General features: G+C 47.1%; 1 protein-coding gene across 1 annotated transcript in view; it reads left to right on the plus strand.

The window, feature by feature from the left end:
* Window positions 1-26,440, plus strand: part of LOC119172394 (dTDP-glucose 4,6-dehydratase) — a 57,358-nt gene that overhangs the window by 5,456 nt on the left and 25,462 nt on the right. Inside the window, exons 4-9 of the mRNA XM_037423467.2 lie at window positions 8,974-9,028; window positions 17,959-18,050; window positions 20,533-20,646; window positions 22,314-22,467; window positions 22,830-22,882; window positions 25,782-25,908. Of these exons, the coding sequence (XP_037279364.2) occupies window positions 8,974-9,028; window positions 17,959-18,050; window positions 20,533-20,646; window positions 22,314-22,467; window positions 22,830-22,882; window positions 25,782-25,908 (595 nt within the window). The remainder of the gene's footprint in view (window positions 1-8,973; window positions 9,029-17,958; window positions 18,051-20,532; window positions 20,647-22,313; window positions 22,468-22,829; window positions 22,883-25,781; window positions 25,909-26,440) is intronic.

Consider the following 26,440-nt stretch of genomic DNA (forward strand, 5'->3'; position numbering starts at 1 on the left):
CGCGCGAGCCAAAACAACGTGGTGAGACAAAAAGACGCCCGTTCACCAAGCCCCATGCGCCAAGGCCACCGAAGCATTGTCAGCAAGGTTCTACGAGCAAGCAAGATGCCCAGACTGCCCAGGGACGATATCAAGGTAATTGTTCGACCGAGGGAGGGGCTGAATATAAGGAGCACGTGCGGTGTGAGTCTTGATGAGGCGATACGCAACGGAGCAGGAGTGGGCGGCGACGAGATGATCTCAATCTGCCCCAACCCCACGCAAAACATTTTGGCGATAAGCACACCGGAGGAAATCATAGCGACGGAAATCGCCAAGATGAAGGTTTTGACTATCATCGGAAAGATCGCTCCTCGTGATTCACTCCTCGTGGTTCGGCTCTGCGGTTAATGCCTGCTCTAAGTAGACAGTCTTTTACAACTTGAAGTTCACTATTACCTGTCTCGAAGCGCTGCTCTTTTCCGAGGTTGTTGTACATTACTTCCATTTTCTGAAGATTAATTTTAAGACCCACCTTTCGCTATCCTTGTCCAACTCCGTAATCATTAGTTGCAATTCGTCCCCTGAGTTACGCAGTAATGCAATGTCAACGGCGAAGCGCAGGTTACTAAGGTACTCGCCATTAACTCTTATCCCTAACTGTTTCCCTTCTAGGCTTCCGAAAACCTCCTGTAAGCATGCGGTAAATAGCATTGGGGAGATTGTGTCCGCCTGCCTTACACCCTTCTTGATTGGTATTCTGTTGCTTTCTTTATGAAGCACTATGGTAGCAGTTGATCCCCCGTAGATTTCTTCCAAGATGTTTATATATACTTCGGCACCCTGAATCCGCAGTGTCTGCATGACGGCTGATATTTCTACTGAATCAAACGCCTTCTCGTAATATAGTGAAGCATATAGTAAAGCAGAGAAGGTGGAAGGCCAGGTTCAGAGACTTTCAAGAGCGAACCCCGTCTCCATCGGATAGCAATGCTGGTGCGGTAGAAGGAGGCCGCCCTAGTCGCTCGAGATCCAGAACCCGCTCCCAACAGGTCATGGGTCGTTCAACCAGATCCGGATCCCCCTCGCCGGTAAAAAGACGGAGCAAAAGTCTTAGTACGAGCAGAAGTCAGAGTCTGAGCAGAAGCCGCAGCGAGAACCGACACCACCCCCAACAAGACATAGGAGGGGCCACACCTGGCGGGAAACAGAAAGGGCCGCGCAAAATCACCTGGCACGACATAGTCACGGGAACAAAGGCGGACTCCGCACAGGGGCACCATCTCTCCAGCCGCCCGAGGGCAGCCGCCGACCCCGGCCTGGCGACGAGAATGTAGAACATGGAGAAAGAGAATAGGGAGCTTAGACAAGAGTTGGCCAATGCCAGAAAGTAGAATGAAAAATCAACACGGAAAATTGAGGAGCTACAACAGACACTGAATGAAATCCTCAAGCGAATTGGAGGACACCCCGCAGAGACCCCATCCTCTGGCACCTCCTCGTCCCATGGAGCTGCCGATGAACGCGACTCGACTTCAGCAGTAGGAGACGGGGACACGGACATGTGCTGTGGAGGTGAATATGAAGCGCCGGTGGCGGTGGGCTTTAATCGTAAGAGCCCAAGCGATTCTCAACATTTTGAAGGCGTTGAAAATCACACGCAAGAACCGAAGCGGGCACGACTGGCAGGCCGAAAGATAGACGTGATCGGAGAAATGGTAGACAAACTAACCAACAAGACAGAGCCACTGTTTGAGACGCTCCTCATTCGGCTGAACGAGTCTGACGCCGAAAGGAACGCATAGTATGCCGCGGTTAATAACCAACTTGCGGCCGTGAATAAGCGCATTGAATATCTGGAACGCGGGACGGCACAGTTGCAGCAACAGGGACAAGGCCACGACGAATTGGGAGGGGACGCATCGACCATTCTCAACAGAAGCAGCAATGTCAACACCACCCACACTGAAAAAGGAGGGACGCACGGACAGTCGCGTTCCCCTAACGCCTTCGAATAGCAATCATGGCTGCGTCCCGCAAGTTTGTTGGCAGATGCACCGTCTGGCAATGTAACTGAATGGGCTTCAAAAACAAGAAAGCTACAATGGTGAAATGAATGAAAACTCTCTCGAAAAGCAAACTTCCCGACGTGATTGCTTTGCAAGAACCTTTCGACCGGGCTCAGCTACCAGGCTATGTGGCATGTGGCTCTCCGTGCGAATGCACGCGGAAGGACATAAAGGTGTGTACCCTAGTTAAGAGAGGAACGGCCTTTATCGACCATTCACCTGATATCAGTGAGGAGTGGGACATAGACCACAACCTGATTGAGGTCGTGCCCTGCATTAGAAACAGGTAGACCGGCCTATTTGTGCTTAACGTGTACAGTCCCCTTTCAAAAGGGGGCCTCACGCACAACTTTGGCGCCCTTTTTCGTGAAGCAGTGGCGAAGGCCGCCTCCAGTCCCCTCTTAATCTGCGGAGACTTCAATGCACCGCACACGCAATGGATGGAGCCGACTCGCCCAAAGGGAAGAGGCTAGCTGAACTGATGGACGAGCTTGGCTTGGTTCTACTGAATGAACCGGCATCGCACACCACGATCCGACGGCACGTGTTGCGACACATCCCCTGATCTCTCAATTTGGTCAGACACGGGCGCGATCACCTGGTTGAACACCTTTGAGGATCTGGGAAGCAACCAGAGTCCTGTGCGTGACAATGGGAGAGGATAGAGACAAAATGGACGGCTGCCCAAAAAGCTAGAGTCGTAGACTGGGACAAGTTTCGAGAGCAAAGAGAACGAGAAAAGCACAAAGGGCCGATCGAGGATATTGGGGAATGGTGCAGGGAACGACTCGCGGACGTAGAAAAAACTACAAAAGAAATAGAATGGCCAGACAGACAAAATGTACCTGAAGGTGGCGACAGGCCCTGCGGAAGCGCCGACGACAGCGTTCTCGAGCCATCCAGGGTGGACAGCCGGCTTGCGCATCTTGTAGAGGCCAAGAAGTCTATGCAGCGAAGAGCGAGTCAGCAGAAACAGATCAAGAAGATACGCAAGAAGATTGCCGAGATCAACCGAGAGATTGAGGCCCACTGCGTTCGACTGGGCAAACAGGAATGGCAGGAGCTGTGCAGTACGATGAACGGAAACATGAGATCAGGGCGCACATGGAAGATTTTCAGGCACCTGCTGGATCCAACCAGCACGAGAACAGCGACTTGTGTCCAGATGGCCAAGCTGCGACACAAGTGCAAAGACGACCCGCAGGCCTTCATAAAGGAGATCATCTAGTCGCACCTCACTCGCCCAACAGGCGAGAGTCATATGGAATACTGTGGGGCTCCCAACGAGGAACTAGACGCGGAATTTTCCATGCAGGAAATTAGAGCAGTCCTCCAGGTACTGAAGACTAAATCGGTGCCCGGTCCTGACAAGATCACCAACGGAATTCTGAGGAACCTGAACGATAACGCCATCGAGAAGCTACGTCAGTACATCAATGCATACTGGAAAGAAGGCCGTATTCCATAAGAATGGAAGACAGCGGATGTCATACTAATACCCAAGCCAGGTAAACCGCTTGAGGTTCGAAGTATGAGGCAGATATCTCTGACGTCCTGCTTCGGGAAAGTCATGGAGCACGCCTGCCTCAACAGGGTGACGACGATCCTCGAGAAGCAGGATCCTTTCGGTACTCACATTGTCGGCTTCCGCAGAGGACTTTCGACGCAGGATGCTATGCTGCAACTCAAGGAAGAAATCATTAACGCACCAAGCACGCATGCATGCGCCCTGTTCGGGTTAGAATTCAAAAGCGCCTTCGATACAGTAAAACAAGCTGTCATTTTGGACAAGATCAGCCAACTAAGTCTTGGCTCAAGGTTCCATCGGTACGTCAGCAGCTTCCTGACCGAACGCAAGGCGACGGTGAAGGTCGACGGTGCCCCACCACGAACAGTTGACATGGAGGGTGCGGGTACGCCGCAGGGCTCGGTGCTCTCTCCCATGCTTTTCAACCTCATCATGATCGGACTACCGGAGCGTCTCGACGCAATAGAGGGCATCAATCACATGATCTACGCAGACGACGTGACCGTGTGGACCACAGCGAATACGAGCGTTGGTGAAATGTAGGAGAGAGTGCAGCAGGCGGTCCGGGCCCTGGAGCGGCACCTTGAAGGCACGGGACTCGTCTGCTCTCCCGGTAAATCGGAAATACTCCTGCATAGACCACGCAAGAAAGGACCTCACCTGCAGGCTGTGCATTGCGCCTGTCGCTTGGGCATCCGCATCATGACGAAGGAGGGGACCCAAATACCAACGATATCCAAAATATGAGTGCTCGGCCTGTGGCTGGAAGACAACGGTGCGAACCATGAGCTGGTAGCGCGACTGCAAAAGAAAGTGGCCGCCGCAATGCACCTTGTGCGTCAGGTAGCGAAAAAAAGAAAAGGGCTAAAAGAACACAACGTGACGAATTTAACACATGCGTACGCGCTGAGCCACATAGCATATGTCGCCGCGTATGCCGACTGCAACAGAAGCGAAACCGAGAAGCTGAACGCGGCGATTCGTCGAGCGTTCAAGGTAGCCCTGGGTGTGCCCCAGTACTTGGAAACCCGTAGGCTTCTGGAGCTGGGTGTGCACACCACCCTCGACGAGGTAGCGGAAGCGCAGAGGATCGCGCAGCTCGACAGGTTGTCTAGCACAAGAACGGGAAGACGCATCCTCGACCTGCTCGGGATTCGATATCATGAGGCGCGTGGACTGAAGGAAGCATTGCTACCGGAAGTCAGGGACGCCATATTGACAGAAAACATCCCCAGGAACATGCACCCCATTCACGGCTTGCAACGACGCAAATGCAGAGCTGCAGCAATCCTGAAGGCGCATGGAAGCCAAGAGGGTGTCCTCTTCGTCGATGCGGCCAGGTATCCACTGTCAGCCGGCGGCGGCGAGGGGGACGCTCGGAACCCCCGCCGCTACCCGTGAGTGAGCGAGGTGAAGTCGAGGCGCTAACACTACCACCACTGCTACTGCTACGACAACGACTGCAGCGACAGTGGCAACATCAACAGCAAGTCTGGTCAGCGGCGGCGGGACCTGCTTTCTCTATGGCAGTCCCAGATACAACAGGAAAGGTTCGGGTCACTGCATCAGCACGGCTGCATCATCCGAAGCTGCAGAAGAAATGGCCATAGCTTTAGCGGTACTCCACGGCGGTGCAGACGACAGCCTGATTATTAGCGATTCTAAATCAGTGATTCGGAGCTATATTAAAGGCTGGGTGTCTGAGGAGGTGGCACGCATGCCTAACGCCAGAGCTGGGGACTTCGCGTCAGGCAAGATTACTGACAAGGCCCTCAAGTGGTTTCCTGCTCACATGGGGGACAGTGGAACTATCAACAACAGCCGTAAAACTAGCAGCAACAACGCCAACAGCCAAAGACTAACCGGCATCCCGCCCTACCATAATGAGCCCGCCCACCTCGTCGCGAGGCAACTTACCCGCCGCGACGCAGCCACCCAGGGAGCAGCCACCACCGTGTTTGGGAGGAGCACCGTCTGAGGCATGGTGGTGGCCACAGCCACTGGCAATGCCGAAATTATCGCCCCCACCACGTTCGTTGCTGCGGCAACTGAAGTTGGTGCAGAAAAGGCGAGGCAACAGAAGTGAGCCGACTGCTATGGAGAAGAATTTCCTGCCACGTACAACGACGTGCTTGCGCACTATAGGAAAGAACGGAAGAAATTTCCGCAACCTCACGTGCGCCTGGACAGGTCGCAGGCGGTGGACCTGAGAAGGCTGCAGACTGGCATGTTTACCCACCCCTACCATCTGCACCGCTTATGGCCCACGCTGCACCCGTCGCCCGGCTGCCCGTGGTGCGCGCACGAACGGGGCGATATGGCACATATACTTTGGCAATGCGAAAGAGATGAAGATAGGCCACGAGAAAGGATGACGTCAACTGAGGGAATCACCGAAATGGGGCGCCTTGCTGAGCGATGGTAAGCCACCCTTCTCAGCCAGGCCTTCGAAGACCAGGTGTGGGCCATCCAGCGGGCCAGGGCTGTCGCCGAGGAGCTCAAAAGATGTTCCTCAAACGATGTGTCCCTGGCAGCCTAGCCCTGGGCACAGCAACAACTGTTGGGCAAATAAAGTTTACTCAACAACTCAACTCACAGCTAACGGCGCAATGCGCTGGGAGCTGGCAGTACAGAGCATTAGTCTTGACAGCGACGTCGTCAGCTTCTTTAGCTTGCAGCACAGTGTCTCAGAGATGACGGAAATGGCGTTTCCTGTGTCAATAAGCACCACGACGGCAGTTCCTTCGACGTTGACGTCAATAACATTTCGCGGCGACACACATGGAGGCCTTAGGCAGTCCGACTTGCCTGCAGCTCTTGCCTCCGAAGCTGCAGGGATCCGTTTCCCTCCACAGTAGCAGAGCGGCGACGCATGGGGGACAGAGAGCATCGTCGAGATGGGGATCGGGCACTGGAGGAGGAGGGGCGGTTATTCGAAATGGGAGTGGATGGTGTGCTTGGCGACGAGGGATCGGGCATGGTCATCGTGTAAAAAAGAAGGTAGATAGCGGCGGCAGTGGTGAGTGATGTGGCCAGCGATACCACAGGTGAAGCAGATGGGCCTGTTGTCCGGTGTTCGCCACACATCTGGGGGGTGGAATGAAGGAGGCGAAGGGGGCTCCCTAGGGAAGCGGCGGGTAAAAATTCGTGGTCGGTGGGGAGGCGGGGATCGGCATCGCAGGGCGGGCATAGGATGACAGCTGTCGAGGTGGCCGGGAGGGGACGGCAGCGTAAGTAAGTGGCGCGCAGACGGGGGCATAGAGTGGAGGCTGCTAAGGGGGCGTAGGTAAGTGGCGCAGGTACGGGTGATTGCTGGAACATAAAAGGCAGTGCCTCCGTGATTTGGGTTCGAAGGATGTGCCGAATGTCAGGGGCCATGGTTTGCGCCAGTGCGTTCATGAGAGGGAGCAATAAAAGCTGACGCGCTACCTTCACACGGATGAAGTCCTTGATGGTGGATAGCAGTGGCTGCTGGTTGGCATGGCGAGCAGTAAGCTGCAAGCTGGATATTGTGTCAGGCATTGGGAGGGCTTGACATGCGATGAGCGCTGCCGACGCAACTCGTCGAAACTCTGACACAAGGATGCCACTACCACGACCGACAGTGGGTAGGGGGGGGGGTTTCTTGCGAGCAGCATCTGAAGAGCGTCATCTTCGATGCCCTTGAGAATGTGCTTGATTTTCTCCTCTTCGGTCATGGTGGAGTTGACACGGTTGCAGGTTGCAGAGGTTTCGCACATCTTCAATCTAGCTTGTGAAGTTCTCACCGGGGAGCTGCACCCGTTGGCGCAAGCAAGCGCTGCTCTGCCCGAAGCTTGCGAGCCAATGACCAACCGAAGACATCCGTAATAGAAGTCTTGAAGACGGACCAAGTGGGCAAGTCCCTGTCGTGGTTGGTGTACCACGATTGAGCGATGTCCGTAAGATAAAACTAGACGTACCCACGCTTTATTTCATCGTCCCACTTGTTACTGGCACTAGTACGCTCATACTTTGATAGCCAATCATCCACATTAGAGTCCCTGGAGCTGGTGAAGATGGGCTTCTTTCGCTGGCGATACATAGGGCTGCTGGTGAGATGGACAGTTGAGGGTCCAGGCTGAAAAGGGGTCTCATTGGCCATAGTAGTAATGGAGTCACAAAGCGGGGGAGCTTCCGTGAGTAAAAGTCCATGTTGGTATCGGGAATCCACGTACCTCCACCAAATGTGACGTGATTTATTGACGCTGGACATCAGGAAAGCTCGACGAACGTTAATCGAGGAGCAGCAGGCAAGAAGCATCCAAAATGCGGGCAAGCGCAAGCTCGAGTCTGGCGCTACAATTGACATTGGTGCTTGCTTGCTCGTGTCTTTCGTCGTCATCCTTGCTTCACTACAGCTTGAATGCTTCTCTGCCAAGAACCACTCGCGCAAAGTACCGTGCCGGTTGTCATGCCACTGCGTCCGAAGTTCCTTTTCCAGGAAACTCTTGCGTCATCAACTGACCGTGCTTCAATAACAAAACTTCTTCGCTGAGAATACATCTGCCACTCACGCGCTGTTACTGTAGGACACACCTTTTTCCACTGGCGGAAGCACACACTGACTTCATCACCTGCTTTGTCACTGTAGGACAAGCCTTCGCTTGCTGGCGGAAAACAAGCACGACATCACCTTAATCACCTTCCTTCGCCAGCTACTTATATATATGCGCTCGCCTTGGGTTCTCAAAATTTGCAGTCTTTTTGTCAGCACACCGCACAGCCATAGCTGCAGCAAGAGTGAGATCTTTCTCGTAGTTTCGTAATTTCGAATGCTAAAAAATTTCGGTGTCTGATTTTTCGGACTTCCTGCACAAATTTCTTGTAAGAACAGCATTAATAGTCCCCACCTCTGTCACATTTATCATCTTTATGTGGGAACCAGCGCATTTAACATTTGCAACCATAGCCGAGCGTCAAAGGCATTGTTGCCTTAATACGGGAGTGTGAAGGGGTGAAGCATGTTGAAAATCTGAAGGGGCCGCTGTCAATTGGACATTGACTTTATTTTTCTTCAGGTTGTTCGAATAGTGTGAGTAGTTCAATTCTGGTAGGATTCTAATGAAATGGCAAGCGCTATTAGAGAAATATTCAAAATTTTGAATTGTTGCACACTTCTACTTTTCAGGCGCATGATTTGAAGTGTGCTAGTGCTGTGCGACTGCATATATGTAATTTTCATTTAAAAGAACCATTCCCTTCGCATGAAATTAGCACTGCAACGTTTCTGGAACCTCGTTTCAACAATGAACGTCCATCTAAGATTTGCCTTTCATGTCCCCTTAGGTTGCATGCCTGCAAGTTGTATTGTTTCAGACATGCAAGAGCTGTAGTGCTGGAGCCTTCTTGCTTATGCTGTTGTTATATTGTGTGCAGGCATTATACGAAAATCCAACTGTGGAATTCAAGAGTGCGAATCTCATCAACCCAGGTGAGCATTGTTTAACGTGGCTCTGTTATCCCATTTCACTGTGTATGCTTTAGCGGGCCAATAAACAGCCTCACGGTCAAGGATTTCTGATGGAACAAGTAACTGCACACTTGGTCAATGTGAACATGCTGCTGCAATAATTTCGTGAATAAATGCTGTAATGAGGAAGTTACGGGTTATGGAAAAACCGGCTATGGCCTGTTTGTTTCTCGCTCGGCCTTTCCAATTTTTCCAGCAGTAGAAAAGGGTCAGTAAAAAAGAGTCGGTGTAGCCCTTTGTCATGACATGCCTGCTTTAGCCATGTAACATGACATAGGCCATTACTTCATCGACGCGCAACCAACGACCAAACAAGGCTCCCTACAAGTGTCGCCCATGTCATAGCAGCGCAGTGTAGTGGGGAAGAGGGAGAGAGACGGTATCTAGTAGGAGCACCTAGAAGACGACTACGACGAAGAGCTGAGCTCGTGACAGTGACTGACGCTCCTTGAACCAGGCAGTTGGTTTTAGTCAATAAACCGCCTTATAATTTGGTGGAAGTGCTGGGGTAATCTTCGAAGCTTTAACTACGAAGTCGCACCTTACCTCCAGTGCCAGCATTGCCGGAAGAACCCTTCACCCAAGGTACGTCACAAGTTCCCACCTCTGCATGTCCTGGCGTGTGGCCACTGCATCACCCACCGATCTTCAGCGGCACTGATGGCCAAGACGTTGAGGAATGGCTGGCTACTTACCACAAGGTGAGTGCAGCGAACAAGTGGGACGATGCGGCTAAGCTGACCTATGTTAGCTTTTACTTGTCCGGCGTCGCTAGTCTCTAGTTGTGCAATCACGAAGCCGACATTGCCAGGTGTGATTCATTCAAGACCTCCTTTTCGTAAGTCTTTGACCACCCTGCTGTGCAAAAACTACGCGCAAAACAACAACTTCGTGAGCGCGCTCAACAGCCAGGAAAGACCTTTACCAGCTACATTGAAGACGTTGTTGACTTGTGCAAGCGCGTAAACCCAGCGATGCTCGAAGCCGACAAAATCAAACAAATCCTCAAGGGCATATGTGATGACACATTTCAAATGTTGTTAGCCAAGGACCCACAAACCATAGCCGATCTCATCAGCTTGTGCCAGAGTTTTGACGAATTGCGCAAGCAACGTGCCCAAACACAGCGCTCTCTGGAACTACGTGACTCGATCGGGGCCTTGACTCTCGGAGACCGGAACGACGTATTGGTCCGCATAAAGCAGTTTGCGTAAGGAGGTCGCTTGGCAGCTCTCCATTTTATCGAGCACGCCCGAACCAACACAAACGGATCCTCTGGCCCCGGCTATAAGGCACGTCATAACAAGATGAGGTAGCTGACGCTTTGCCTTTCGCTCGTTCACCACCCCTGGAGGCCGCACTCTTGACATATGTGCAAGTCGTTGCAGCCAGAGCACCTCGACAGCCCACTTATGTTACCTCACCGGTCCCTGTTCAGTCATCACCAGTTCTGTTCAGCCGGCCGATTGCGGCGTTTCCGAACCGCCCAATTTGCTATTCTTGTGGTTATGCAGGACATGTGGCTCGCTTGTGCCGCCGCCGCCCTCTCATTCACAGCGACACCATGCAAAGATCGTCGCACGACTCTCGGCTCTTTAACAACATGGCACGTCAACAAGGATCCTCTTCACCCAACCGCCCTCCCTCAGTCAGTCACCGATCTCCATCTCCCCGACGTCGCTCCCTGTCACCTATGCGCCGTCCACCCTACCCTTCAGACACCGAAAACTAGATGCCGCAGTTCCCGAGGCACGAACTGCGTTGTCGTCGAAAGAATCAAGTTCTCGCATTTCTCCAACAAACCTCATCAACGTTTTTGTGGATGGTTACCGTACCCTTGTGCTTGTGGACACTGGTGCTGCCGTTTCAATAATTTATTTAAAACTTTGCCGCCTGCTTCAAAAGGTTACCACGACGCCAAAGGGATTGTCCTTACATACTGCCAGTGCTCACCATATTCAACCATCAGCTGCCTGTGCCGCCCGCGTTCTCATCCAAGATGTTTTGTATACCGTTGAATTTCTTGTGCTACAGGCGTGTTCTCATGATGTGATCCTCAACTGGGATTTTCCGTCTCGTAATCATGCGGTTATCGACTGTGCTCGTGCTGAAGTGGCCTTCTCTGCTTTGTGGGCCTCGTCTCCGGAACATCCGTTGAACAAGCTGTTCGTCACCGACGACATCCACATACCACCGACTAGCGCAGCCTTTGTTCCTGTGTCTTGTGCCGATGTGTCTAAGCCTGCAGTATTGTTTACGCCTTCCCAAACATTCCAAAGTCGCAAGAGCCTCGCGTTGCCGTTTGCAATTCTAGATATTTTGGCGGGCGCTACTAATTTGTTTGTCACAAATCCCTTGCCGTCTCCCACAACCTTGCGTCGCAGAGAATGTATTGGAACATTCCAAGACTTATTTGTTTTCTCCATCTTCGGCCTTGACGGTGCAAATGATTTGCAGCTTAATGCACTGATGCCATCTGCTCATTCACCTGTTCACGAAAACATTAATTTGTTTGGCCCCTCAATTGATGGCAAACTTGAAGAACCACACCGCGAGAAGCTTCTAGAACTTCACCAGTTTCGCGGCTCGTTCAATTGCCAGCAGACGTCCCGGGGCAGAATGCACACCGTTGTCCATCACATTAACACCGGCTCCCAAGCGCTTCTGCCACAGCGTCCCTACTGTGTATCTCCTGCAGAGCATCGTGTGATCACCGAGCAAGTGGCCGACATGCTTCAACGTGGCGTCATTCGGCCGTCCAGCAGTCCCTGGTCTTCACTTGTGGTACTTGTGAGAAAAAAAGACTGCTCGATTCGCTTTTGTGTCAATTACCGCCGTTTAAACAAAGTCATGCTTAAAGACGTATACCCTTTGCCGCGCATCGATAATGCCCTGGACTGCTTTCAAGGCGCTGAATTCTTCTCATCACTAGACTTACGGTCCGGTTATTGGCAGGTCCCCATGGCACCATCAGACCGTCCAAAAACTGCTTTTGTGACGCCCGATGGGCTATACGAATTTAATGTAATGCCCTTTGGCTTTTGTAATGCACCAGCCACAATCGAAAGGATGATGGATAGCGTCTTGCGTGGGCTAAAATAGAAGACATGCGTAAGTTACTTGGATGATGTCATTGTTTTCTCCCCTGATTTCGACAGCCACCTCCATCGTCTCAGTGAAGTCTTGAGCTGCCTCACGAGCGCAAGCCTTCAACTGAACATCAAGAAGTGCCACTTTGGAGCTCGGAAGCTCACAATACTTGGCCACGTTGTCTCAAAACATGGTGTCCTCCCAGACCCAGAGAAGCTTCATGCTGTCACTGACTTCCCGAAGCCTGCGACCCTGAAAGTGCTTCACAGCTTCGTCGGACTGTGCTCATACTTTCGCCGCTTTGTGAAAAACTTTGCTTCGATAATCGCACCACTGACACAGCTGATCACTGGCGATGAACACCTCTTTGATTGGTCGCCAGCATGCGATGATGCTTTTGCAACATTGTGCCATCTCCTAACTTCACCCCCTATTTTAAGCCACTTCGACCCTACTGCTCCAACCGAGGTGCACACGTATGCCAGTGGCATAGGACATGGTGCTGTCCTTACTCAACGCAAGCCTGGCTTTTCGGAGTATGTAGTTGCGTATGCCAGCCGCACCCTAACCAAGGCAGAGCACAAATACTCGGTTTCCAAAAAGGAATGTTTGGCCATCGTTTGGGCATTACAAAAATTTCGTCGTTACTTATACGGACGCCCGTTTGACGTAGTTACAGATCATCATTCACTCTGTTGGCTCGCTTCATTGAAGGATCCTTCAGGCCGGCTTGGACGTTGGGCGCTACGTCTACAGGAATTTGATATTCACGTCATTTACCACTCACGTCATCGCTTTACTGCTCACGTCATTTACAGCTTAACTTGTTTCAGGAGGCAGTTACGTTTCAACTCTGTGAGCGTTTGCTGCATGCCCTCTGAAATTGGTGGTCATAATCTACTAACCCCGAGAACGAACACTGGTGTCGCTGCGGTCGCGGCCATTTGACATCAAGGCAAGGATTTGCCTACTGTGCCGTGGCTTGTCTCCTTTTTCTGCGCCCACCGTGTACCCGCTCTTTAGCAAAACGTTGGTGATTACTCCTCAATTTCGTTACGCAAATCTCTCAAGGTACAAAGTGGAAGGCTTCATAACTAGTGAAACTTGTCGGAGCTGTAAAAAGTTTCATAACTTAGCTTAGGGTAGGCAGACTAGCGTCCGAACGGAAGATTTATTGTGAAAATGGTGTTGCAGGACCATAAGATTGTCGTTTTTATTGCGTACACCAAGAAATGAGTGCTAAGAAAATATGCTGAGTGGTGCTAACGTGATTACAACTAGGCATGGACTCCAGGTTTAGAAAATGTGTGTGCCGAAGTGCCACAAACAAAATTATATGTTTTCTATTCACTAAATACATTGCGCTTTGCCGAGAAAGTTACGCTTGCATCTGCGAATAATCTGAATGATTTGACAGAACTGCACTACCTCTAACAGGAGGCTTTACAGGAATTTGATTGTTATAACGTATTCAAAATCTGAACAAAATAATACTGCCTTACACACAAACATTAAGGAAATGCTGAGATATGTCCGTTTTTTTTCGGAATATATGTACGGGTTTCTTCTCAACAGTCGCCAGGCAATATGTAGTCGTATACCCTGGTCTGCATGAAATGCTGGGGCGATCTACTGCCGCGTCACAAACGATAATGTTTACTTCGCGTGGGAGCACTGCATAGCAACGATTCGAACACAGAAGCCAGAAAGTTGCAATGAACTCTTTAGATCTCGCGCTCAGCAATGTGACCCGAGTAATAATCAAACCTTTGCCTTGATGAGTGGACGACTGATCTTGCACGTCTTGTCCAAGTAATCAACTGCAAGTACAATTAATTTATGCGGTGGCTATCGAAACTGGTAGTCACGAGCGTGACAGCACCGTTGCTACAATTCTGCACGAAGACAGAATCTGGCAGCAAGAATTTCCGTACACAACCTGAACCACACTTAGTCTCAATAATTTTGGCGAAATGAAACTCCAAAATTGTTGTGAGAGAGCCGTGAAACTAAATAACGTGTTGTGTGAGCTAGTACACGAAAACGACAGACACAACAGCGGCGGCGGTATTCCAGGCGAGTGCATTCCAAATTATATTTTGAGATATTCGATACTGCACGCGAGCATGAGGCTTGGCACACCAGTGAAAGCACTGTCTGTAGATATGCGAATTCCTCCAATACAAGTAATACTAGAAGAGGAGAAACACTCGTATTTATTAAAGGAATTTCCCAAAACGACTCAACCTAATAATGTAAATATGGTGTCTCGCGTCCCAAATCGCATGATTATGCACCATTAAGTGTGTTTTATTCAAGCACAGTCGTGCTCTTGTTTTTCACAATTTTCCAAATACAGCTTCCTTAGGTAGGAATGGAATCTATTGTGGGGGTTAGCAGCGAGACACAGACCTTTTCATTCATTTAAAATTGCGGCTGAGCACGTGATTGTGCAGAAACGAAGGTAAACTTTTTATTGTTTTACCAGGAACATTACCGATTCTGTTTTCATCACATTCATCTGCAGCCTGAAATGAGCTGAAATTGAACGCAAACAGCGGAACAGCGCACAAAGTGAGCGCATTATTATGTAGACGCGCCGCGGTGGGCATTGAAGAGTTTGTGCCGTGACGTCACCCAGGCCTCCTACTAGTTGGCGCCACCCCATCTCGGGGCTAATAGCCTCATCGGTAGCTATCACAGTTTCGTCCACAGCTGATGCAGCCGGTGGCAGTGTCGTATTGGCTATATGCAATGCACGTGTAGTTCAATAAATGTGATGGATGCTGTTGAAGATAACAAAGCCTACTTTGTCCTGCATGCTGTCATCAAGCTTGCCAGCTACTAAATTGAAAGGAACAGACAATATTTTGACGACTTGTTCGCTGGCAAAAAAATAGTTGCTACGTATTCATATGTGGCAGCGAAAGCATGTATGCTCTACAAGTACCGATCTTGCATCAAGGCTACACTGCGAAGTTGGTTGCAAGGCCCTTGGTGTTGCAAGTGCTCATTAAGAGACGATAATTATATACACTTCTCTAATTTCGCGGAAATGAGCACAAGGTCTACAAATGAAAACATATTGATGTATACTAAGCATCTTTGGTTTTTTTGATGGCCTCAATGAATTGAAATTTGGCTAGTATGTTATAACACCTCGTGAAATGTGAATTAACAAGGCTTTTTTGTTAACGCAAGAAATCCTAATGTTTCTGGCCTTGATGAGACAGCCGCATCTTGTGTTACATTCTGCCTTTATTTCATTGTCCTCTCATTTTTGCTTTAGTTTCTTTTCATTCTATATTTGTAACTTATCACTCGTATTTTTGCACATTTTATTCTGTTAATTTTCTTAATATTTTATCAATTTTCCTCCACAGTGTTTTGGAGATTGAGGGTACGTAAAATAAATATTTTTAACTGTGAACTTGTTCTCGGTTCATCCTTCTATGTGAGTCGTAGCACTCAAAAGAGCTCAGTAGTGTGGTGAGGGCAAGTAGAGAGAGGCGCTGGTAGGGAGGGCAGTTAAAGTGCTGATGTGGTTGCTGCAAACAAAGGACGACGAGGGGGGGGGGGGGGGCACGAGCAATAGCCACATGTACCGGCTCGTTCAGTTGTTTTAATGCCTTCATTATAGCCAGACATCAGGGTCCGAGTGTCTCCGCATCTCTTTACACGTCAATCTAGTGCCGAAACCCACCCAATCGTCTGCTCCACGACTTCTGCCAATGGACCAACTATGGACAGAGCATGGTTTCTACCGAACCGCCCTTACCCCGGTTTCTGCTTCCCTGGTTTGACCCAGGGTTTACGCACCGGAACAATGTTTAAAGAAACGCGAAGGAAACGCCTTGACGGCTGAATAGGGAATTAGAACAACTGAATGAGCCGGCACATGTGTCTGTTGTTCGCATCCACGCCCATTCATCCTCCTGAGTTAGCAACAGTAGCCTTGCGGTGTAGTGAGAGAGAGGCTCGGTAGGAAGGGGAAAAGGGAAACAGATGAAAGAGAGGCTCGCTCAGAGGGAAAGGAGATAAGCGTCCTTGTGTGCTCGCTCATAAGGGGGGGGGGGGGATGTACTGCAGTCATGCCTTGCCAGACTTCCTTGGTGAGGTGGGCAAGTCATGCACGGCACAGCAACAGCATGCTGCTTGTGTTCCAGCACAATCGCTTGACAGTAATGCGCCACTGGGGGGCAAGAAGCTGGAACGAGCCACGGCTTCCTTGGAATGCTACCATAGCGTTCCAGCACAGCCATGAATGAGCATATTGTCACCCCCATAGCACAACATATTGTCGAATAAAGGGCAACGATGCAACACAGGAATACTTGAAAAGACTTGCAAAACATTGAAACATTTAGAAAGGCTTGCAAAAAAGTATAGCTAGGCAATAGCCTCACGAAGGGGCTATCAACTTCACTATTTTCATGACTTTCGAGGAGTGGAGCTGGCTACAACTTTTTTTCTGGCCTAGTAAGGAAGCCAAAAAAGAAGTAATTTCGTCACCACACTCCTGTGTTGTGGGTTTGCAGGGGTCTCACTTGTGTTTCTGAGGAAGAAAGAAAGGAAGGAAGGAAGGCCCTAATATCCTTCGTAAAAGAAAGTGATTGCCCCTGGCATCCAGGCATTCACGTCAGCACAGTAGAAACTGATGAGTGATGTACTGGCCCTGAAAAGGGATTTAAGTACACTTGTCAGCTTCCATTACATCTTCAATACAATATCTGTACATCTTCTTTCGCATGTCTATGCAGTGCTTGTTTCTTGCTCGAAACAGTTGAGAGCACTGTACACCAGATGCATCAGTATGCTTAAAGTTCATGGACACTCTTCACGCGCTGTAAGCGCGTAAAATATTTTCATAAGAGCACCCTCGAGCTTTATTCAGTGCCTTTTCCCAACGTTTACAAAATCACTAGAAGCCCCGCCGCGGTGGTCTAGTGGCTAAGGTACTCGGCTGCTGACCCGCAGGTCGCGGGTTCGATTCCCGGCTGCGGCGGCTGCATTTCCGATGGAGGCGGAAATGTTGTAGGCCCGTGTACTCAGATTTGGGTGCACGTTAAAGAACCCCAGGTGGTTAAAATTTCCGGAGCCCTCCACTACGGCGTCTCCATAATCAAATGGTGGTTTTGGGACGTTAAACCCCACAAATCAATCATCATCATCAATCAAATCACTAGAAAGGCTTAAAATATTGTGGAATTAACCGTATTGGCTAATTTGACTTGGGAAAAAAAAGTTGCTATGTACAATAGACTTTCTGTAAATAAAAATCTCTTATTCAGCAAAATTACTGCTCGATTGGAACAACTAACTCTAACTTACACGAATCTGCACCCCTGTTAATATATCAATAAGAGGCACTCTTGTGTGGAACATATTATCGTCGAGCTCCTTCAGGTTTCATTTGATGAGTCTGTCGTATTGTAAATGGAGATTACTGCAGACAGTGCACCAATGTTCCTGGTCACTCGAGGTGTACATTTACTTCTTTGAAAAAGCTTGGTTTGAGTTACGTGAAATGCTCAAGTGTACGTCAACCAATACAGGAAAGCAATTTGAAAGTCACCAGATTGAAACATAGATGAGTGTTTTACAAACATGGGCGCTTTCTCCCTCCATTTTCTCATTGGACCCTACACTAGCCTCAGGCTATGCGTCCAGCCAGTGTTTGTAAACCTCATGTGACAAATGATAATAAACGTTCAATCAATCAATCAATCAATATGTTTGAGCATGTCACTCTGTAGAACACAAAAGGGATTTACCTCTTAAATTTCTCACCTTTTCCCCAGCCTCGTGCAAAGCAGCATTCGAAGACCCAGAAGGGCCATACGACTTTGTGATCAACTTAGCAGCGGAGACAAAAATCAACTTGCCGGAATGTGTAAGTAGTCAGTTTTAATTCAGTTCACATGGTTAATTGGACCCTTTTTGTAATAGTAAAGCTGGCTTTCCTGCGAGGCAGTTTCTCAGTAGTGGCATTAGCGTAAGCAGCACAGTCATGCTTAATTTACATGTAGTACATAATGGTGAAAGGAAGATAGACATGGCTCACTCGATGAAAGCCAGCACAAGAGACAAGTCCTCAGGTGTGCACCCTCAAGTTTGCCTTTGTTTCGACAATCAGTGGCACCACCATTTGTTACGCAAGTGCTCAATTCAGAGAAACACACTCGAGTACAAAAACGACGTGGTAATCTCTTGGCGGACGACTGCAGCGAGTACTCTGTACTACTAAATTTGAGGAGTGTACCCCGCCATCTGCTAAACGCAAATGAAAGCAAGCCGGCTATAACGGGAGTATCAATTGCTCGTTTACTTTGCTGTACTCAAATTGAGAATGTACTGTATAATCTTCAGCGGTGGTGGCTGCATTTGTGTGCACAACTTGTCCATGCTAGTAGTGCCATCTACTTGCACACTCATTTGGAGCCTATGATTTCATTCTTTTCATGTCAAAATGGAATATGACTGACTGCAGAAAAATGAAATATTTGGTTACTACAAAGTACAATAATGATGGAAACTTCCACAACACAGTTCCTCATTTTCTTTCTTGGAATGTAATATTGAGTACCTTGGGATTATGCAATGTCCATGCGACACATTGATAGACACTTCGTCATAATTCACACCTGAAGGGGATAAGCTCAAAGAAGGGCAAATTAGTTTGAATATAAGTGTCTCTGAAAAATAGCACGACCACCCAAAGGCCTGTTTCACCTTTCGCGTTATTAAAGACAATCAATCACTGCTATCACAGACTTTCAAGACAGGTTGTTTAAGGTTGGTGGTAACTGGGGAAGAGTGTGGCAAATCTCAACGAGGATTAATACAGGGTGTATGTGCTTACGGTAGCTTTTAGCACGAAATAAACACGAGAGACGGACAAGCAGAGCTATTGTAAGAATGAACCAACTCGCCCAACAAGTCACTCTACCTGGGTGTATGTGCTTTGCGCCTGGGTAACCGCTGAATAAGTTGGAACTACTATATAAGAACAAAAATCGAAAGCCAGCATCTATGGTGAAAAATGTAATCTCTAGCACATGCTTGAAAACTTCAAAGCAGATAACTCCGACAACGCAACAAAAAATAAAGGCAGTGTTTGCTAAACTTTAATGTCTGTCATGTGAAGTGGCAAAGCGTTCACACTTTTCGCTCCGATGATCGAATTCTTTGCCGAACAGAGCATGCGCATGTTGTCTGCATAGCTTACGATTTTGGTGAAAGAAAATTTTGTGAAGCATCAGTTCTGTGTTTTGTTTATCTGATTTATGTCCAATACGCCTTGCCTGGCATTCTGGCAAGTTTCTTAAATCTGAAAAAATGGTGAATGTTTAGGAGCATCAACATATGAAAGGCCCTACGAAAAGATGACACTAATGTTGTGTTCACACAACAAACCAAATAGCATGACTGCCAGTTGGGCATGTTGGTATGATTTCATGATGAAACAAGCACCAATAAGTACGAACACTCGGAAAGAACACAGGACGAGTGCTTACTAGCAACTGAGCTTAACACGTGTTTTTTTTTTTTTCAGTTGTATGCCACCGTTTATAGCAGTGGTGTTTCGTTATAGTATCATGTTGTTGAAGGCCCCACCGGGGTGGTCTAGTGGCTAAGGTACTCCTGATCCGCAGGTTGCGGGATCGAATCCCGTTTGCAGTGGCTGCATTTTTTATGGAGGCGAAAATGCTGTAGGCCCGTGTGCTCAGATTTCAATGCACGTTGAAGAACCCCAGGTCGTCCAAATTTTCAGAGCCCTCTACTATGGCGTCTCTCATAATCATTTGGTGGTTTTGGCAATTTAAACCCCGCATATCAATCAGTCATGTTGTTGATGATAATTGGGGTGTTTTGTGGTGACATACATGCGTGTCATGCATATATAAGTGTGTTCGTTTCGAAATGAAAATTTTCAGTTCCTAGTAAGCCCTGGTCCTGTTTCTGAGTGTTTGTACGTATTGGCGCTTGTTTCGTCAGGAAACAAAATAGCACTCCGAGCTCCCGCATAGCATATCACATGACCATGTGCCACACATTCTAATGGCACACCTTCAGTCTGGGCGAAGCGATTCACGAAACCAAAAAGACCCAAGCCACAATTGAATTCTTGGTGAGAAATAGCAAACTCATGCCGTGTCATGTGGCTTCCACATAGTTTCGTGAAGTGAATGCTAGCTGTGGTGTGGTCTGAATCACATCACATGACATGGGATGGATTTGCCCGCGATCACGTTTGTTGTGCGACTAAATTCTCATAAATGCTGGTTACCTGTACAATCCCGAACTTTTGTGCATGTCACCCATGTGGTTCTTGTTAAGATTGTGTACTCAGTGCTTCGTTGATTGTCTTGCAGGTGTATGAAGAAGGAATTTTAAAACTAAGTAGGAACTGTGCTAAAGAGGCGCTTGCTCACCATCCCAAACGGTACATCGAAATTTCTTCCGGTCACATGTATGCCGAGGGAAAGGTAACTGCTCTTTTCATCTTTAATATGAATAGCTTTCTTTGTGTTGCACTTTCAGCACTGGAGGCCACATAACTTGCTGGAACGAAAGAGCAGTGTCTGCGCACCAGAAATCTTAATGAAAAAAAACTAATCTTATGACCAATTTCCCCAAGTGGGAACTAGCATAGTGTTTGAATCACTTTCATGCAGCGAAAGAGAGGCGTAATAATATGCATGTATTGTTGCTTTCTTAGCAGAAAATATAACAGACATTAGTCATCGTTGGCACTTAGTATATTTGGTAAGTTTCACTAAACTATTTTTTTCTTTTTTTTTTTTTCCGAAATAGTTACGGTGTCACACGATCACTTTTGATCGTGATCAGGCCTTATCCGGACTGAATTTTGCTATCGTTAAATGCTGATTTATGCAAGCTACAAAAGTGAGCCAATCATTGAGAAACTTGGTGCCACTTGAGATTAATCGTGATCAGCAGTGCAGCACCAGACAGTCGTATAATCAATACTATAGGGTGTATGTTCTCCTTATTAAATTTTTATATATGTCATTAATTCCAAATTTGCACTACTCTGTTTTCTTTTTCCTAATTTCTAGAGAGTCTTGGAATTTTTTCTTGAATGTTTTAATAATGTTGACCCTTGAGCATATTGTGAAATCTCAGTTTTCTTTACCGTAGAATGTTTTGCATTAAAAGTGACTGTTGATTATTGGGGAACGAGACTCCCAAACTGAGCCCCTCCTGGACAATCATTTGATTCTTGCCTCCCTTCCTCTTTGCTTAAAGGACCAAGCATGTTTGTTTTGAAGGGCCCCTTACCAGGCCCCATAACCTATTTCAGTTAGAGCATGGCAGTTGTGTGTCCAATGAAGAGCATTATGCCACAAAAATTTTTCAATTGGCTGATTATGAGCTGATAAAACTGGTATTTTGAAGCGGTGCGAAACCACAATGCAAGGAGGCAAGCTTAAAACGCTTGCCGCTCGCCCCACATAGCCTTCACTACCCAAATCTCTTCCCTTCCCTCTCCTACATTCGAGCAAGAGGTCACGTGCGCATGACGTGCCCGAGCAAGCCCATCTGTCGAGCACTTAAGCGGCATTGTGTTGTTTATAAATGTTATTTTGTGGTCTACTACCTGTTTCTGCAGGACAGATGCCTCAGTGGTACTTGTTTAAAAAGAGTGGCTTAGGCGCTGTAGAATAGGTGAACATAATGAGTGCTTGAACGCGCAAGTCCATTAATTTCGTTCCCAGGGCTGGTGTCTGCTCGATGCACTAACCGCGAAAACACGAACACATGCGAAACAGAAGCACATTAGCCCCGCATCTCGGGGCAATTCATCGAAAGAATTCACAGCTTGTGACCACTTGAATAACAAACTGTGAACATTCACAGTTTGTGACCACCACCATGACCATTCACAGCGGCTTTGACTGGTCACAGTTTGTGATGGAAAGGGGCGTTCTCGTGACAGAGGTGCCTTGTAAACGAACGTTAAGCCCTAGACATGCACTTTATTACACGCATTCTCGCCTGATCATCAAATTATCACATTTGTTGCATGATGCTGCAGTTGTGATGCTGACAGCAGTTCTGTAAAGGCATAAAATAGGAGGATTTGTACCTCTCACTCTTTTGTGTTTTTCTTTTTTCTTGTCATGTTTAGAAACCAGCTCAAGAAAATTCCTCGTTGGACCCATGGACCATTTCAGCTCAGCTAAAGCGAGCAGTGGAGGAAGATCTGAAAGAAATGAAAGATCTCGATTATGTAATATTGCGACCTGCCATTGTCTATGGTGTTGCTGACAAGCATGGCATTGGTGAGGCTGGTTCTCGCTTACAAATGTTCCTGAAGAATTTTTTTTTTTTTTTTTTTTCGTGGTCAAACTCTTACTTGGCATCGATGCTGTTCTTGCTTGCCAGATCTTTTTTTTTTTTTTCAATCTGTTGTCTTTTCCGGTCTTTCATCTTTAAACATTTAGTGCCGTTCTTTTTCTCATGTTTCTTTTGCTCACGGGGCAGCGTTACTTGGTGTGTTTCTGGGTGTTTTTTTTTCTTTTTCTGGTGGGAATGCATTTTGTCTGGGAGGGGAAGAAGAATGTTTCTGCTGCATGCTTTTGTTGTCATGGTCCTTCTCAAGCACTGAGCATGTTTTTCCTCGTCATTTTCATTTTCCTTTTAGTTCCGCGCATTCTAGTAGGTGCTGTCTACAAGCACCTGACGGAAACTATGAAGGTAAAGTTTTTTTCTGCATACTTTTTTTTTGAGGGTGCTTTTATTTTGTGAGTGAATTTACATGCAATTAACCCACACTGCTTTTAGAAAGCTTGTTACATTGCTGCTTTGTTAATGCCATGCCCAATAAGCTTATAGCTATAGTTAAGCAAACCTAAAACATTTCGAAGAAATCTAGATGTGCAACACTCTGCAAAATATTATCCTAGATAGTAGAGGGGTTGATAGACGGGCTAGTTGGTATATATTCATAATGAAATATTAGGAGTGCAAACTAACAAGACACAAGAGAGGAGACGAACAAGCACAGACTGAAACTTGGTTTATTCAACATATAATATATATGAGAAAGACAAGGGAAAGGGAAATACAACGGAGAAAGTTTCACAGTGATCAAGAACGAGAGCTTTGCAAGAAGTTCGCATTATGTGCACCCTTGATTTGCTGATGTTACAGGAACTCGGTTGAACTCAGTTACTGTTTCATATACCTTCATTTGCTATACTTCATTTGTCGATGCTGTTTTCATCATTGACTTTTGCTCTCAGCTTTACTTTATGGGCTTTACATTCATGAAGCCTATGAACATCTGCATTGTACAAGATGTGCTCACTGTATCAAAAGCTCATTATAGTGGGACTTGCCCTCGAAATTCTGCAAGGTTCCGGAAAGGCGATTTGCAATTTCAGAAATTGGTGTGTATGTACGATGTTTGCTAGCAGAAATCGTTCACTCGGTGCTGATTCAGTAGCTGAACGCGAGTTTCTGTACAACTATAATCATTTGGCTTGTCATCTCCTTCGAAGCTTTTGAGGCAATGTCATGCTGCTATTCATTGTTCTCTGTAACTCATTGTATGAAGGTGCCAAAGCATTCTCATTGTTATAAAAAATGTCCTATTCAGTAACTTTGTTGCGATAGCTGTACATATTATATACAAGACACTTATTTACACTATTTACAAATGCTTTAGAGAGACTAGGATCTATGTTCGTTCTTTGTCAAAAGGTCACACGTCTCTCGTCCCTGCCACCTCGGCCACTGAATCCCTGCACCAACCACTCTTTTTCTGTATTCTTGGCTGTGCCGTCATGTCTAGCTAGGATCAGTCTTGTCCAGTGTAAGGGCAGTCATCCTGCTTCCCGGATATAGACGCAGAGGTCCCTGTCACCTTCTTTTTAGTGGGCATTGGCAAGTGTCGGTCAGAGACCCCGCGACGGTTCGGGAAAAAGGTGAAGATTTTTAACATTCATATATTCATTGCAGAATGCTCTGGCTATTGAAGAACTGTTCATGTAGAAGCCAAAAACTTATTTTAAAGCGGCTGGAAACCTATTTTTCTCAACCTATTTTTTTTACAACAACGGAAAGCTCCCGCTTGGCAGTGGGTTGATTCCAAAAGTACTTTAATATTTTGTAAGCAAATAGCAAGGCCGCTAATAAAAAGTTACTCCCTACTACATAATGCTGAAAAGCGATAATGGTGCCGATAGGCCTACTTGCAAACTGTTCATTGCTGTCAGTGTTCGGCTTTGACAGTGGTGAGTGCAGCTGTGGTTAAAACTACCTTCATTTTGACAGTTTCTATAATTTTTTTTAATATAAAAGCAGGTAGAATAAGTTTTCCAAATGCTTGTCATCACATGAAGTTTGCCTCACAAGCAGGGTGCTCCTATTGATTCTCCAACTCATTAACAAGCTCTGCTATAGTCTTTCAGCCAACCACTACTATGCTGCCACTCACCCATGAGCATTGGATCGTACTTCAAGCAAAGGCGGTGCTATTGTTCTGCTTATTACAAACGAAGGCATATTTTCACATTTGAAGTTAGAAAAGATTACAATAAAAAAAATGTATACTGCATTTCATCACTGATATAGAGCCCATTAACTGCATACACCAGTATAAGGTCATATGATCAGACTCTTCTACATCTTCACATCTTGCTACATGAGGCACTAAAAGTAAAATTTCGCAGCATTAGTTATGAAATAGGAATATCAAACTCGTCTAATAAGAAAAACAAGGATTGTTTTAGCCAATACGATAATTTTTTTCATTAGTGGGGTGATTATCTCAGTTCGTCTTCTGAGCAGTTGTCTGTTCCTTTATGGGGAGCCTCTGTATGTGTGTGCCTGACTGTATATGGTGCTGGAGAAGTGGCTTCATGCTGAAATTGAAGCTTGCAGCACGAGTTTCCTGCTGCCATTCAGCACTGCATTCACTGAAATTTGATGTGGTGATTCTTCTTCAGCAGGCACTGTGCCTTTTCTCGTTCCTTTCATGTCAGTATGCCTTGACTGGACAGTTTTAATGCATTTTGTAAAATGTTGCAGGTCTGATCCCACCTGTTTTTTGCAGTATTCCAATGGGAATGAAATGCTAAAACACTGGTACAGCCACATTTAGGTGCACAATACGAGAACTCTGGGTCGTTACTCATTCGGAGCCCCTTTCTGTGGCATGCATCTTAGGTCTGTGGTTTTGGTACTTGAAATATATTTTAATGGAAGAATATTTTTCTTTGGTATAGATTCAATGTTCCAGCATGGATCAATGAGAGACCAACTCAAAATCCCACCCTGACAAATTGAAGTCCCGTTCTCCAAACAGCTCTTCACTGAGGTTTTCCTTTTTTAGCCAGTGTTGATTGTCTCAGTCTATCATGCATCCATCACTCATTGTTTATTTCTTCTTCTATAGTTCTGTAGTCCCTCCTACCTTTGAAAAGCAAATGTTTCCTTTCTATGTGAGGCACATATCTTTGCTTTTCACTCTAAGCACATCATCTGTTTTTAAAAATTTTAATAGCAGCAGCTAGGCTGCGTCGCTGTCATATCTTCATACCAGCTTGTTTCGCCACTAGTAAACCCGATGAGTCTTTTGTCTGTCTTGCAGCTGTTGTGGACGAAGGATCTCAAGATGGACACGGTGCATGTGTCAGATTTGTGCCGTGCCATCTGGCATGTGTGTCTTCACGGGAAGTCGGGAGACATCTACAACGTCGTCGACCAAGGGAACACAAGTGAGCGGTCCTCTCAATAAGGCATGCAGCTGTTGATCACGATGCTCTGGGTTTGACTCGCAATAAGGCCGACCGCATTCTGATGGGAACGCAGTCTACATATGCTTATGCGCTTCACTCAGAATAGACATCATGCTTTCATGAGCAAGAAACTACAAGGCACAATAACATTGTGACATGACAAACTTGGACCATGACATTTCAACACAGTGCCCTGCTAAACTGTCTAACAAAAACTATCTGTATAAAAAACTACTACGGTTGAGCTCCTTTATAAAAGACATACATTAGGGAGGAATTCTTGTCCCTTATACGAGGTGTTTGTCACAAGCAGGGTGCCATGTTACCATTTCCCGAGCAACCTGTATTTAAATGTAGGCGCACTGGTGTCTCTTATACCTAACATTCTTTTACACCACTGTCGCATATAAAGAAATTACTCTGTATAGTAATAGTAATAATAATTGCTGGGTTTAACATCCCAAAACCATGATATGATAGCGGGGGACACCATAGTGAAGAACTTCGAAAA

This window comes from Rhipicephalus microplus, chromosome 4 (genome assembly GCF_043290135.1).
Source record: "Rhipicephalus microplus isolate Deutch F79 chromosome 4, USDA_Rmic, whole genome shotgun sequence".
Lineage (NCBI taxonomy): Eukaryota > Metazoa > Arthropoda > Arachnida > Ixodida > Ixodidae > Rhipicephalus > Rhipicephalus microplus.